The sequence below is a fragment of the Alligator mississippiensis genome, chromosome 13, assembly GCF_030867095.1.
Source record: "Alligator mississippiensis isolate rAllMis1 chromosome 13, rAllMis1, whole genome shotgun sequence".
Classification (NCBI taxonomy): Eukaryota; Metazoa; Chordata; order Crocodylia; family Alligatoridae; genus Alligator; species Alligator mississippiensis.
Window position 1 is genome coordinate 7,312,901 of NC_081836.1, and position 15,305 is coordinate 7,328,205.

At 53.4% G+C, this 15,305-nt stretch overlaps 1 protein-coding gene across 3 annotated transcripts in view; it reads left to right on the top strand.

Annotated features, from left to right (window-relative positions):
- Positions 1-499: 499 nt before the first annotated feature.
- The window catches only part of LOC102560400 (Golgi integral membrane protein 4), a 63,401-nt gene continuing 48,595 nt past the window's right edge, over positions 500-15,305 (top strand). For 2 of the 3 annotated variants that reach the window (XM_006269152.4, XM_019476521.2), the window contains exon 1: positions 500-835. In XM_006269152.4, the coding sequence (XP_006269214.3) occupies positions 649-835 (187 nt within the window). In that variant the 5' untranslated portion in view covers positions 500-648. The remainder of the gene's footprint in view (positions 836-15,305) is intronic. The other variant, XM_014596083.3, reaches the window with a different exon arrangement.

Below are 15,305 nucleotides of genomic sequence, written 5' to 3' on the forward strand. Positions count from 1 at the left end.
CAAGGTGTCGGTTTCATATCAATAGTTTCAAGGATCGGAAGGGATCTGAACAGATCATCCAGTCCGACCCCCTGCCCTGGGCAGGAACGAGCGCTGGGATCATAACACCCCAGCCAGATATCTACCCAACCTCCTTCGAAGACCCCCAAGAGAGAACAACCAGACGGTCACCCTAATCCGGCCCGGTGCTTCTCAAGCGACGCACAAGAGTGAGAAGGAAGCATCCCAGGTGCATCCCCCTAATGCAGCCAGGTATCCGCGGCGCGGGGCTAGAGGCGAAAGGAATCAGGACTCGTGCGAGAGGAGATCTCTTCGATGAGACCAAGTTGAATTTATGCAAATATATATATAAAATCCAGTCGGTGTCATCAAAGAGATCCCTTTGGTGGATGCAGCAATTCCGCGGGCAAGCAGCGGAGCATCCCGGCGCGGCGGAGGAGGAGCGGCGCTGGCAGGGGGCGGGCGGGCTGGGCTGGGCTGGGCTGGGCTGAGCCGCCCCGCACGGCCCGGCTCGGCGCGGCTCGGCTCTCGGCGGCCCCGCGCTGCACATGGGAAGCCAAAGTTTGCCTGCCGCCCCTGCCATGGGGCCAGCGGGGCTCGGGCCCCCCCAGCCCCCGGCTGCAGCGCGGGGGCTGTAGCCGGGCGGCCATGGGCACCGGCATGTGCTCCCGGCGGCAGAAGGGGCTGCTGCAGACCGGCTTCTGCCTGGCGGCGCTGGCTTGCCTGGGCGCCGGGGCTTTCCTCTACGGCCACTTGCAGCAGAAGGTGCGCGGCGCCGAGGCGCTGGCTCTCAAGCACCGGCAGCAGCAGGAGGCTCTGTCCGCCCAGCTGCAAGGTGAGTGATCACCCCCCCTGCAAGGGGCTGGAGCCCCTTTGCTCCCTCTGTGCCCCCCTTGGTGCCCAGCATCCCCTAAGTTTCCATTAAGTGCGGGCAGGGGCGTTGGGCGAAGGACACGGGCTCTTGTTGGAAAAAAATTCTTCTTTGCAAGCTTTCGGGGGAAAATAAATGCCCTTCGTGGGGCCGACGAAGCATCTTTAAGCGCGGGTCCTCGGCTCCCGGGGTGTAGCTGGATCCTGGCTGTAGGCTGGGGAGATGCTGAGTTGGGGTGGAGGGTGTGGTGGGAGCAAGGGAACTGCCCCCCTTCAGGGAGGGAGCTGCGGAGGTCCAGCCTGCGTGTGCTGATTCCTGGGGTACGGAGGCTGCTCCCACCGTGCCCCAGAGCGCTTGTGGGACGGGATGGGCATTTCTGAGATCCCACAGGCAGCAAACTTTGCTTCCCCCCTCTCTAAAAAAACCCCCAGTCTCCCAGCTTGGGGGGATTTCAGGAGAGCGCTTCGGGAGGGTAGAGGTGGAAAGTGCACAGGGCTGTGTCTGAACTCTTCCTTTTCCAGACTGGCCCTTCCAGGCTTCCCTTCGCGCTGCCAAAACTACAGTAGAAACGCTGGCACCTCCCCTAGATCCTGAGCATGCCTGTGGCTTTTTTTGTGGAGGGGTTTGGGGAGCCTCGAGCTGCGGGTCGTGGTCCCGGAAGATGAGCTCGGCTGTAGGTCCTACAGCGCGCAGTTCATACCAGTACATGTGCCTGCGCCAATCCCAGAGTCTCAAGGTCAAAAGCATCTTTGAAACATGTTTCTCTTAATAAATAATAGACGAGACTCCAGCCGCGGAGTCCAGCTGTTTCTCAGGCCAACATCCAACGTTGCATCTGCTCCAGCCTCCCTTGCATATTAGCGTAGCATCTCCCTACCAGAGCCTGCATTGCCAGGAAACTCTGCAGATCCCAGCTCCGTCACTGACTCACGGGCACTCTCCCTTCTGGGCTAAGCTGTCACCTGTGCGTGTGTGTGCAGTGTGTAACACTGAGCACATGGAGAAATGTCTGGGCAGTTTGGCACATGGGCATCTTGCGACCCGGGCTCTCTGTCCTCATCAGCAAAGCAGGTGGAGGAGTTTCCTACGTGTCTCCCAGGGGCACAGGAGGCTGTAGAGCTGCCGTGTGCTGCGTGTGTGCTCAGCACTGCTTTCCGACGGACCCTTTCTGCCCATCCTTGTGGCATTTCCAGCACGAGCATCTTCAGCAGAGTCCCAGCAGCTGTCTGAACCCCTGGTCAGAGGCCGCAGCTCTCTGGCGCAGGGTTCAGCAGTGCAAACACAGCCCATGTGTCCCACTGAGCACTGGCTGCGGATGGGGGTATACGAATGAGCTGAGGCCCTCCATCTCGGGCCCTGCGGGCTCGGTGAGCGGGGCTGAGGAAGCAAGGAACTCAGAGCCAAAACAATTTTCCATCCAAACAGAGTTTATGTGCGAAAGATGGAGGCACAGCGAGTAGCCTGTTGCTGGCGCCTCTAACTCACTCACAACCCACCCAGGAGTAAATACAGCCATTGCCATGGAAACCCTCTGTATTTTGAGAACACGGCCAGTTATTTTAGCCGGGGAAATAAAACTTGGATTCAGGTTTGGAGAAGCCGAGTGGCTGGGTACCGACGAAGCAGCGATGTGACGGTGGCACATCTCACCGCGGGTCTCGTGCAGTCTCCCCGGCCCTCTACCAGCAGCGTTGGCCCAGTACTTAAAGCAGAAGGGCAGTCATCAGTTTTCCTGGGTTCTTCCCAGCTCTGCTGCTGAGGCTTTGAGCATTACCGACTTCATGCCCCCCCCCCCTGTTAAATAGGCACAGGATTTCACGGGGAGAGCAGGAGGCTGGAATAGGCTGTGTTTATCCAGCGCTTTACATAACTCTGGGCATCCGTCAAGTATTTCCTGTTCTCCCTGTGGCCAGCACAGCAAGTGGTCAACATTTCTGGCTCCCACAAATAGTTTTAAAGCAAAACACTGGGCTAAAAATTACAGTGGGGGGGAGGAGGAAAGCAAGGGGAGGACGTGAGACTTTGTAAGCCTTAAGGACACTTTCTCCTTGGGAGGGAAACATGACAGCCTCCAGACCTGGCTGCTTTTGTGAAAGGAAGAAGAGCCTGGGGCTTTCTCTGGGTGGGCACAACTCCTGCCCGACCTCCTGGGCCTGGACTGGCATGTGTGACCCTGAGTGCTGGCTCACCCTCCCTGGCACACAGGCGCAGGATGCAGCCAGGAGCTGGCTGGTCCTGCTAATGCTATAACTAGTGTGGGCTGCCAGTGAGGGGGCAAAATCCAGGACATACCCCTGGATGGCTCACAGCCCCACAAGTTGTCTGTGCCCCTTGTGATGCAGGGAGTGTGGCCAGCTCTGGGTACCCAGGCTAGGCCCATATAGTGCTGTGTGACTGTGCTGGTACTCGCTTTCAAGTTGTGGGGTTGGGGTCCACGAGACATAAGGCTGGAAAAGGGGTTTGGAGGCAATCTGCCTGGATGCACGTGATGGCTCTTGTGAAGGTCTGGCCCCCACAAAGCCATGCAGTTCTGTGAAGTTTTCTGGCACGTGGCTTTAAGATCCTGTTCTCCCAACCCTCATGTGAGTCGGGCCAGGGAGCAGATGTCTGGCACGGATGCAGTTGCAGTTCCCTCCTTTGTGTTCCGACCTCTCTTCCAGGCTGTCGGGTCCCCTCGTGGGGTAACCCAGCCTCCAGGCCAGGAGGATCCCCCAGTGGGGTCCCCGAAGGCTCTGTCCTTGGGCCAACACTATTCAACATCTTCATTAATGATGTGGACATTGGTGGCAGAAGCGGACTGGCCAAGTTCGCCGATGACACCAGACTCTGGGGTAAAGTGCCCACACCTGAGGACAGGAGGGAGATCCAGGCTGACCTTGGCAGGCTCAGAAAATGGGCAGATGAGAACCTGATGGTGTTTAACACTGAAAAATGCAAGGTTCTCCACCTCGGGAAGAAAACCCTGCAGCATGCTTATAGGCTTGGCACAGTGCTACGCTGGCTAGCACTACGGACGAAAGGGACTTGGGGGTCATGATTGACCACAAGATGAACATGAGCCTTCAATGTGATGCTGCAGCTAGTAAAGTGAGCAAAATGCTGGCTTGCATCCACAGATGCTTCTCAAGCAAATCCCAGGACGTCATTTGTTGTACTCGGCCTTCTCACATTGTAGTTAGCCTTGGTGAGGCCGCAGCTGGAGTACTGCGTCCAGTTTTGGGCTGCACAATTCAAAAAGGATGTGGAGAAGCTCGAGAGAGTTCAGAGGAGAACCACGCGCATGATCAGAGCTCAGGAAAACAGACCATATGTTAAGAGGCTGAGAGCTATGGGACTCTTCAGCCTGGAAGAGCTCAGGCTCAGGGGTGATCTGATGGCTGCCTATAAGTTCATCGGGGTGCTCACCAGGATCTGGGGGAACGTCTGTTCACCAGAGCACCCCGAGGGGTGACAAGGTCAAACAATCACAAACTCCTCCAGGACCGTTTCAGGCTGGACATAAGGAAGAACTTCTTTACTGTCCGAGCCCCCAAGGCCTGGAATAGACTGCCTCCAGAGGTGGTTCAAGCACCTACTTTGAACTCCTTCAAGGGAAATTTGGATGTTTATCTTGCTGGGATCCTATGATCCCTGCTGACTTCCTGCCCCTGGGGCAGGGGGCTGGACTCGATGATCTTTTGAGGTCCCTTCCAGCCCAAATGTCTATGAAATCTATGAAATCCAGGGGTGACCGTCTGGATACATTGCTCCTTTTCCAGTGCCTTGGCAGCTGGCATGGGCTTTCTCTCCCCCCCCCCTCCACCCCCAGCCATCGCTCATGATTAGAGAGAGCCGTGAGTTAATGCTGGCGCTTGCTCTGTTTTGCAATCTGCTGCTTTTCGCGTGATTCCCTGAAAGCAGCTGCGGCTTGGCATTTGGGGTGGGCGGGTGTCTGTGGCGGAGGTGGCAGGGAAGTCCTGGGTGGCTAGCAGGGATGTGAATGAAGGAGGACTCGGCTGATCCCTGAGACAGAGAGGCTACCAGCAGGAGGAGACACCATCTGGGTGATCAGCTCTGCGGTGGATGGAGCCCAGGGCACATTACTGCCCGAAGTTTGGGTGGGTCTTTGTGGGCTGAAAAACTGCATACTTTGCAGCGATGAGCAAGGCATGTGGTTGCCTACACAGCGATTGCCTTCGCTCGTCCTAGCAAACGGCGCGCCACGTCTACCTATAATGCACCCAAGGCTATGTTGGAGCTTCACAGCTGCCGCAATGGTGCACTCATAAGGGCTCTGTTGAAGGGAGGGAAAGCCCCAATACTCCTGCTCCAGAACCACAGGCTCCTGACCTCTCGAGTTAAAGGAGACTCAGTTAGCTCTTTGCTATATAGGGCATATGTTACACGATTGCACTTCTTTGATTCCTACCAGTGGGGACAGGAGGAAACCGCCTTCCCAGATCACGACACCACTTTTTGCATTATAAACTGTAGATTTTAATGAAGGGATTTTTATTTGAGGCAAAGCACATGCTGTCACCAGATCCTGGAGGATTCAGAACAACCTGTGAGAGGAGAAAATAGATGAGAGCAACATCCAAGTCAGCCTGATTTTCAGGGAGTTCAGTTATCTCCCCATCTAAACTGGGGAGGTGCCTTCCAAGAGGCCTCAGAGGGTCCTCAAGGCAGCAGGTGCATAATGGCAAGGAACTGCCAGGAAAAGAAAGTTGGGGGTAGGAGGGTGATCTTTTTTTAAACAGCCAACCTCCGCACACACGGAAAGGAGAACATCCTGGAGCTCCAGGAAACAGCAGGCAGAGTCGGTTCTATTCAGCAGCTCCAGTCTTTGCACTTCAGTCTCTCTGGCAGCATGTGACACTGCTTTAGCCCTGGAAATCTGGCCGGACTCCAGCTTGGGTAATTACTCTCCAGCCTCCCTCCTATAATTGCAAATGGCTGCGGAGTTCTTCACTCCCTCCCCTCTAAGGTTGCATAGAGGGACTGATAAATCACGGCTGTGTTCCACCCCAGATGTGGGGGAAGCAGTTCCTTTGTGCAGAGCTTTCTTTGGGCAAAGTTTGGGCCCTGTTTGCTCTTATTATTCGGGACAGAAGGGCATTCTCCGAGCATGGGGAAGGCTTCTCTTGATGCTGACGGGGCAGGAGAGCTCGGGGGTCCATGTTTGGATCAGAGCCTGTGCGGTGTGGAGCATGCATCTTGCCTAGAAAAAGGCCTAGCTTGCCAAGCCTGCACGAAGATTTTTGGATCCACCCAAGTTTCCCCATTTGTAAGATGAGGTGAGTATCCCCGGATGTCTCACAGCAGATAGAGGCTGCTGCAAATACCTGAGTGCTTGCACGCACACTGCTGTGCGCTCCAGGTCCATCCCCTCCCTGTGATACCATATGGCTTCCTTGTAGGGAAGCTGTAGCTGTTGTTCTTCCCTTGCGTGTGCGCCGTGTGTCTTGCTGTGCTGCGAGGTCTGGCAGCGCTGCAGTGTTTACTCACCATCACGGACGTTTGATCGTGCCTCGCTTTGGTTTGGCTCCCCGTGGCTTGAGTTTCTAATGGTGATGCACAGTACAGATTTCTTGGGTCGGTGAATCCTGACGATCTGTCGCTCCAAATCTTAAATCTGCCTGAGGTTTGGGAAACTGAATGCAAAGCTTGCACAAAGGAAAGATCCTCTTTGCTCAAATACAATAGAGGTCCTAAAAGCAACGGATGCCATCAAAGGCCTATCTCCATTGCAGACTGTAGCAGCCATGACTTATCGCTGTAACCCTGTGTCCAGTCTCTCCCCACTCCACAGCTTTGCTACTGTCCCTCTCCAGTACTTTCCTTCTTTTAACTCGGATCGAATCTTGAGTACCTGGTGGCAAGGGAGGACCTCTCAGCAAAACGCGGTGTGGCCAGGTGGCCTTCTCAAGATGACAGTGTCACTGAACAAGGCTTCTAAGGGTCTGCCCTGAAACCCCCGTGGTCTGTTGCATGTTGGCTTTGGTACACAGCGAGCAGGGCAGTGGGGGGACGGGGACCCTCAGAGCAATGTCTCTGAGTGAATGGCTAGGAAAGTGCATCTAAAAATAGAGCTATCACCAAATCCTTGTGGGCCCAGTGCCCATATTCCAACTCGCTGAGCGTGCACAACTCAGGAGAGCAAGAAATGCTTCCAGGTCAGAAACCCAGAGCTCCCTGGACTGAAGGAGTAGGAGAAGTTTGAACTGAAACCTTGGCTTTCTGTCTCTCGCCTCCAGAAACTTGCAGCAGGATGTTTTGACGTTGGCATTGGTCCATTCTTTCTTATTTATTTGGAGAACTGAGCTGACAATCAAGTCACCATAACTGTGAATGTTACTCCTGCTGATTCCAGGACAGCCTTCAGAAATCAGTCTCCTTCCTCTAAAATCAAGAAGGTGACTTGAAAGTCATGGAAGAACATCTATTGCCCCTCCGTTTTGACTTCCCATTTCTGAGCCTGTAGGGATGAGGCAACCAACGTTGGCTTTGTAGCATGTTCCAGATTTGGGTTCCCAGAGGCCTGCTACCGACCTCCAACGCAGCCTATCCAGAACTGGAGACGGTGGTGCCTTCATGAATGGTGTTTGATGCTGCCTCAGGATGCGAGGACATTTGGACAGGCTAATACAGTCATTAACTCCTGCCTGTATCTGCCCCGGTGACCAGCCCATGGTGTCTGCTGGTGGGATGAGGCTCCTTGGTGGAGAACCTGTTATGATAGTGAGTAGGGGTTAAGTCCTTCTTCCTGGTTTGCAAAGATTCAGGAGCAGACTTGCACTTCAGGCATTGGCGATGCATAGGGGCTGCACATGGGTGCATGCGCACCCCCTGAGATTGGAAGTGCACCCCCCGGAAGCACCAACTGCGAAACTGGAATTGCCGGCGGAAGTGCACTTCCCGTTTCACTGCTGGCTTGGCAATCGTTGGCGATCTGGTGCCTCCCCAGACTCGGGAGGCACCAGTCGACCATGATTTCAGGGACATTGGACACAGCCTCAAAGTCTGAGACCCTTGTGGAAAGCTCAGGATGGCTGGTTTTCTGATTTAGGTCTCCCTTAGGTCAAGGTCTCATTTCACAACCATAAGGGCTAGGAACTGAGTATTTGTTTTAATGGAAAGTGGAGAGGTTCCCCATCATCAGAGAAAATGCAGGAGCTAGTGTGTGAGAAGTGATGAGTATGGTGAGATTCAGGGCGAAATAGCAAGATCCCGGCAGCCCAGGAGCGGGAGATGTAAAATCCTGAGCTGCATCCCCAGAAAGGCTGAGTCAAATACCCCGTTTCAAAAGTGGCATTGTCACAGCCTTGCTGGAAGTCCCTGATGTCAGTGTCCAGCGGCTTTGACAGCGTGGCCTCCTGTGCGTGGCTTCCAGATATGCTGAGTACCGGTTCCCATCCTCAATGGGAGCAGTGAGCATTCGGTGCTCCTGAGTGCCCAGCCAGCTTGGTGAGTGACTGCACAGGGCTGCTGGGGCTGTGCAAGCTGAATCACGGGGATGAAAGCTCTATTTTGCTGGTTCCTTTTGCATTTCTCTCCTGCGTCACAGTGAAACCATCAATCCCTGTCCCCTGGCTGTCTCTCTCCTGGGTGTGTTCCTTCTGGCTCTTGGGCACTGCTGCTATTTTTGAGTGTCAAGGCCAGCAGGAAACTGATATATATATACACATATAAATATATATATATTTAAGACAGAGGAAGCATTTCTCTCATTCTAAATGTGGCGTAGGTTCTTGGCCGCGACTGACCTAACCCTGTCCCTGGCAGAATGGACGGTTCCTTTTTTTTTTGATTGTGTGTACTCTGATTGTCCCGGCCGAGTCTGAGCGCTAGAGATAAGCAGCAGTCCCTGCCCTGGCTCCAGATAGACAAGGTGGAGGGCAGGAGTGGTCACGACCCCTATTGTGGAAGGGACGTGGAGGTAAGAGGAAGGCTAAGTTACACGCCCAGGGGCTCACAAGGAGGCTGTTGGCGAGCTGGGAACTAACCAGGGATCCCAGAGCCCCGGCCCAGCACTTCCACCATTAAGACCCAGCTACTTCTTTCTCCTGCTCCTGTAGGGCTTGATCTCCTCTCTCCATTCTTTCTCTCTGCCTCTCCCCCTCTCTCTTTTATGCGTCACTCAAGCCCTCAGCAGACAAGACCAGCCTGGCAGGGTGAGGACGGATCCAATTGACTGCAGCTGTCAGGCGAGGATGTTAGTGTTGTTTAATTGGACAGGGAGACGGATGACCTAACTCTGCTCTGGCCCCGGTGCTTTGTTGTGGGCCAGCACGCAGAGGGCAGTGCCAAGAAGGGACAATGCAGGCACTGTGCAGCGTTGGAAGTGGAATCTGGCTGCAGCATCTCCCTGCAAAGCCAACGACTGAAGGTGAGGGGCTGCAGGAGTTTGGGTAATGTGGAAACTCTTGCATGGGGTCACGGATAACTCCTGCAGCCCTTACCTGTTTTTCAAACCCTTTCTCCTTCGCTGGCTGGAAGGGTCACAATTGGTCAGCTGCCCTCACTTTATGGCAGAGATGTCAATAGAAAGGTCAAAGGTTGGCCTAGGAGGCTAGCATGGTGTCTAGCCTTACTTCCAGCTGCCTTTGACTCCCCACCTGAATGGGAAGTCCAACTGGGGCAACCTTGAGCTGAGTTAGACCCTTGATCTGGAGCCATTGCAAGACCCCAGGGTTGCACTGCCCCTGTGCTGGATTGCTGTTACCTTTCTGGGCTTCTGGTTTGCTGTCTTTGAACCAACACAGATGAGCCTGGCTTTGAAAAAGGACCTTGTGCCCTGCAGGTAGAAATGATCCCACTGGAGAGTGGCCCCTGTGCTCATCTAGATGTGAGTGCCCAGCAGCTGGTTGCAGCCGTGCGAGCAGAGGCTCTGCACTGCCACTCTCGTGCCCCTGCCCTCAGGGCAGCTCCAGCTCCGCAGGTGTATTTGAAGCAGGGAAACAGCCAACCTATTTTGGTGGTAGTGACATAGGGCTCCTTTCACTTAGTGGGTGAAAAGTTGGATCTGGTGATTGAGAGGTTCCCATGGGTGTTGTGAGGAGACTTGAATTCCAGGCCCAGCTTTGCCACTGACTCACGATGTGACTTCAGGCAAGTTGTTTCTCTGGAGTATGCCTCAGTTTCCACATCTGCAGGCAGAGAGGCTGTAACAGGACCTATCCCATTGGGGAGTGGGTGAGCCCAGAGGCTCTGTCGGATACGTTGCAGGTATTACAGAAGGGCTAGGTGCCTACATCTATCTTTAAGACCAGCAGGGACCAGTGTGATCTGATTTCCTGTATAATCCAGACCAGGGGACTTCTGCAAGGGATCCATTCCTGCATCAGTTCTGTAGGTCCTGGATGCCTGGGAGCATCTCCTCTAAGAAGACATCCCAACTTGCTCTCAGGACTCTAGAATCACGTGTGCACATGCACACACAGCTCTTTTCCCCAGCAAGTGTGCAATGATTGACATGAAGGGCTCAGTGCAGTCGGTGGTGGCACGTGATTTTAGCCAGCCACCAGGCCTCTTCTCTCCCCTCTCTGTGTTCTCTCAGGCTCCAAGTCATTGCTGCTGCATGTTCTTCCCCCTGGTATTGAGCATGTGTGTGAGGTTTCTGGAGGCAGGGCGAGCATAGCTGTGTTTGCCCACTTCCCCAGACCGAGCGGGGAGGTGACGGCCTCTGGGGATTGATTAGAGACATCTGGGGATTCTGGCTGTGGCCCATGCACTGTGTAAGGCTGAAGCAAGGGAAGGCTTGGCAACTGGGAGTTGTGAGTTGCGTGCAAAGCAAATCCCTGTGTTTTTTCCTTTCCTTGGAGGTGACAGAGCATCACCCCCATCTTCATGTGTCTGGAAGTGACTCCTTACTCTGCCGTTGGGCACCAAATTGCAGCCCAGAGCTTACCCCTACCGGGGCTGAGTGGTGTCTTTGCATATCGGGCCCTGGTGCAGCAAGCTGCGGAGCATTCATGTTTTACAGCGGATTAGAGTCCCCATCTATCAAGAGGTTTCTTTGGGGCTTCCTCCATTGTGTGGCTGAGATTCAAACCAGCCCCCCTTGCTCTCCTGTCCCTTCCCTCTGCTCAGGTCACAGATGCTCTTTCGTGCTGTTAATGGAAGTGCAAGTTGGTTGGTGCATTTATCCTTATGTCTGCTTAAATGGCATTTACTGGTTTAGCGAGTGGAAGGAGCCGGGCAGGAGAAGCCTTTGTCCCACTACCTCCCACGTTCCAGAGCCGCTGACTGGGGAGGCATGGGTCAGCTCGAGTCTTGCAGTGGGATCAGACTTGTTGGAGGAAGGAAATGCGTGATTTGGCAGCTGCCTTCCTGGACAAGGAAAAACAAACTCCCAGGCCTCCCAGATCAGACTCCCAGGCATGTCTGTGTTAGGAAAGAGGGGCCAGCGCACTGCAGACATCCAGCCAAAGCAGCTTTTTTGCTGATGCTGCAGCACCGGGTATTGCACGTGAACCCATGGAGCATACTCTTCCCTCTTAAAGCAACAGGGATTGGCTCAGGGCTGGTATGCAGCAAGTACTCTCCCCTCAAATGTGGTGTCTGTGTAGAGATAATACTTCTGGGAGACTTGCATCCACCGCGGCTGTGCTGTCACCTGAACACGAACAGTAGAGAATAGCCTTAATTGGCCTGGAGGGTGGCTTTATCTTCTTCTGTTTAAGGAAGAAGGTCAGATATGGCCCTTGCAAAATGACCACATGCGATCAGAGCATTGGCTTTTCTGTCACCGAATGGTGGCACCTCCTACCCTGTGCCAGTCGAGTGCTCCTGGAGGGGACACCTGGACCCGCCTTGTGCAGCCCTCAGGTCTTCTCCAGAAGCCTGATCCCAACTTACCTGAGAGATCCAACCTGGCTGCAGGTTGCCCTTTTCCCCAAGTGAACCCCAGCCACCAAACCAAACTGGGTGTCTGGGAACTGGGAGCCTGAAGTTCCAGTCGAAGCTCTGGAGAAACATTCATATAAACAGGATGTCCCTGCTTGTGTCTGTCACAGTGATGCTGGCACAGTCTCTAGGGCCTGATGTGCCCTGCCCTCCTTGAAGGACCGCAGGGTAGCGGCTGCTGAAGAGATATACTGATGCACCCATATAGAGGGTCACGGATGTAGCTGGAAGCCGGCGCAGTGCACAGATTGCATCAGTGCTGTTCGTGGGAGAATTAGACAAGTTCTGACCATTTCTGGAAATCCAGTTGCCTGGCATATTCTGATCTTTCCATCATTGCTATCAATGTATTTACAGCGGCTTTCATTTCTGTCCAGCTCCCCTTTAATGTTGCATTACACCTACACTTGGCCAGCAGTTTTTGTTCTTCGGACAAAGCGAGAAAGACTGCTGCAGATGTGAAATCACTTATTAGATGCTCCCAGGAGCTGAATGAAATTTTTCCTTTCGGAGATCAAAGGGCTTCTTGGAAGGTTAAATCGATGGCTTGGACCACGTGTCCCAACGCTGCGGCCAATGTCATGACCTGGGCTGAGATGGTTGCAGGCTGCCAGTGGCTGCGCCAGGGAGTTCATGGAAGGAGGGTGGGAGGGAGCAGAGCTCCAGCTCCCAAGGCTCCTCCAACCAGGATTATGGTGATGCTCCACTGGCTGACTTTCACTTGCCATGGAAACAACTTGGCAGTGCAGCCTGGTGCTCCAGTCCAGGTGGCCAGAGCGCCTGACTGTTAACAGGCTTCCACAGCACTTGGTGCATGATGCACAGCCAAGGGAGGTGGCTTCAGGCTTTTGGGGCTCAGGAAAAAGGGTAGATGGATGAACATTGACCTGAGCCGGATGGAGACTCTTCGGGCCACTAATGAGTCAGCTAGTTCCATCCTTGTCTGTTTTTGTAATGAGAAGAAAACATGATGGCAAAGACAACACTAAGTAAAAAGAGCCCGTTTGTCTAGTTAGTGTGGGCACCGTCACATTCATCAAACCCCTTTGCTCAGCCATTGTCCTTGACATTTCTTTTCAAGGAGGTTTGCTGCCTGCCTTACCAAGGGTCCCATTTGGCTTCAGAGCTGCATAGCCACAAGGCCTTGGCACTGCAGTTGGGTGCGTTTGTCTGCTCTGACCGCTTCTCCTGTTGTGCGGGAGGCACCTATGAACACCCAGGAGCTGGCCCCGATAAACACCTGTAACACTTCCTTCAGGCTAGTTTTACAGTGTCCTGGATGTGAATTTAACCTGTTCACATCACCTGCTTTGCAACCATTCCTCAAGCCTCCTCTCGTCTCCCCTGTTTTTGCCTGTGGCATGCCCTAAGCTGGTACTGGCGCGTCTGCTTTTGTGCCTTGCATTTGTGTACAAGGCTTGAAGGGGCAGCTTGGGGCGAAGACTGCCTGCGAACGGAGGGGGCTGGACTCAACAGTCCAGGGGACTCCCTCCAGTCCTGTGTTTCTTCATAGCAACACTGTGCGGTAAATCACATAAGAGATCCCTAGTCACGGAGATCGGCAGGAAAGGCTTATTTTCCCTCTTTACCAACAGCAATTATAGAACCTCGTCTCCTAACTTTTGCTTGGGGCAGGAGGATGGGACTCTGGTGGGCATTTGGCCTGCGTAAGGACTGAAGGATCTGACACGTTAGGCAGAAGGAACAACTAAGCAACTCTCCCTCCCTGAGTTATCTGAGTTATCTACAGTTTAGATTATAGACACTCCCCATTTACGATTGAGGCAGGGCATGAATCAGTTAGCAACTCCTATTTCTTGCCTCTTGTTCCCATAAAAGCACAGCCTGCAGAGACATGCTTTAGTTAGTCAAACAAATATATCCAACTAGAGAGAGTTTAGCAGGCACACGCCTCTTCCCTCTCTCTTTGTCTACCCGTGGGCTAGCCGTGGCACTGGGATGACTGGCGGGCAGATTGGGAAATCTTGTATAATTATTGCTCTTGCTTTGCCACCCTGTAGGAAGGCCCTAGTGCCCGTAAGGTTACTATGCCTCTTCTCTCCCTCCGTGCCTCCCTTTGTCTTCATTAGCATCCTTGCTGCCCTGGGCGGGGAATCACGGATGTAGCCACCAGACCCGCGAGGTTGGAGTAGGGAACGTTCTCCTTGGAAGCACCGAACAATGATAGTAATTGTGAACGTCAGCTCTTACAGCTTATCTCCACATCGCTCAAAATCCTGCACCTACGCGCAAAGCAGGAGGGCTTGAGAAAGCTCTAGTACCGCTCCACACATCCACGGACTGACATGTCTCCGAGCGCGGGAATTCACTCCAAGGCACCGGGGGATTGGAGCTGCCAACCAGCTTCTCCACAAATTTGCTGGCAGGCCTGAGGCTCTGCAGAACCCATGCATTTCTTTCATCACTGACACTAGCTCATTGGCACCCGGGGCTGAATCCTTGACTGTGAAAATCTCTTTTGGCCAGCAAGGCTCTCAAATAAATCCTAGAACTGAAACTGCAAGAAGGAACGAGAGCTTCTCTGTGCTGTAAAATGCCTCCAGGGGCTCTCTCTGCTTTGCTGGCTGATGGTGTCGACTCATGTCAAACCTGAGAACAAATCATGTCAAACTAACTTGATCTCTGTCTTTGACAGAGTAACTGCTTGGACGGGGGGATGAAGGGAATGCTGTGGATGTAGTGTGTCTGGACTTCACTGAAGCTTTTGACAAGGTCCCACATGCCCTGTTCATAAACAAATTGGAAAAATGTGGGCGAGACAATACTACTGTGAGATTCATAGACAACTGGCTCACTAGCTGCAAGCAAAGGGTAATTATAGTGGATCTGTGTCAGAATGGTAAGAGATTTTGAGTGGAGACGCATGGAGGCATGTCCTGCGCTCGCTGGTGTTAAACATGTGTAATGATTTGGATGCTGGCATAAAAAGTTCCTTGAGCAAGGTTGCCAGGTTTACTGTGCAGTTTTGCTAAGAGCTTAGGCAACAGATTTGTTAAGAGATGGTTTGGATAAGAATGATCCTGCCTCGGGCAGGGAATTGGATTTGGTGATCCAAGAAGAAGGCGGCGCAGGGTAACACAGGGCCAGTACAGAATGGGTTAGGGCAACTCATAACTGATAGGATGGAAAAAGTGGAGCTCTTAAATAATGTATTTGCTTCTGTTTTCCTGGACACCGATACAAATACACCTCCCAATGAGTCTTTAGTCTGGGGTGAGAGTAGTACTAATCCACCAACGGTTAGCACAGACCTGGTGAAGGGGCACTTGGAACGGTTGGACGTATTTAAGTCAGCGGGCCCCGACGATCTTCACCCAAGGGTACTAAAGGAATTGGCTGATGACATAGCAGAACCACTGGCGCAGCTGTTTGAGTGCTCGTGGCACTTGGGACAGGTCCCAACGGACTGGAAAAGGGCCAACGTGGTCCCTATCTTCAAGAAGGGGAGGAAGGAGGACCCGGGTAATTATAGGCCAGTTAGCCTCACCTCTGTTCTCAGCAAGAGCTTAGAAAAAAATCATTAAGG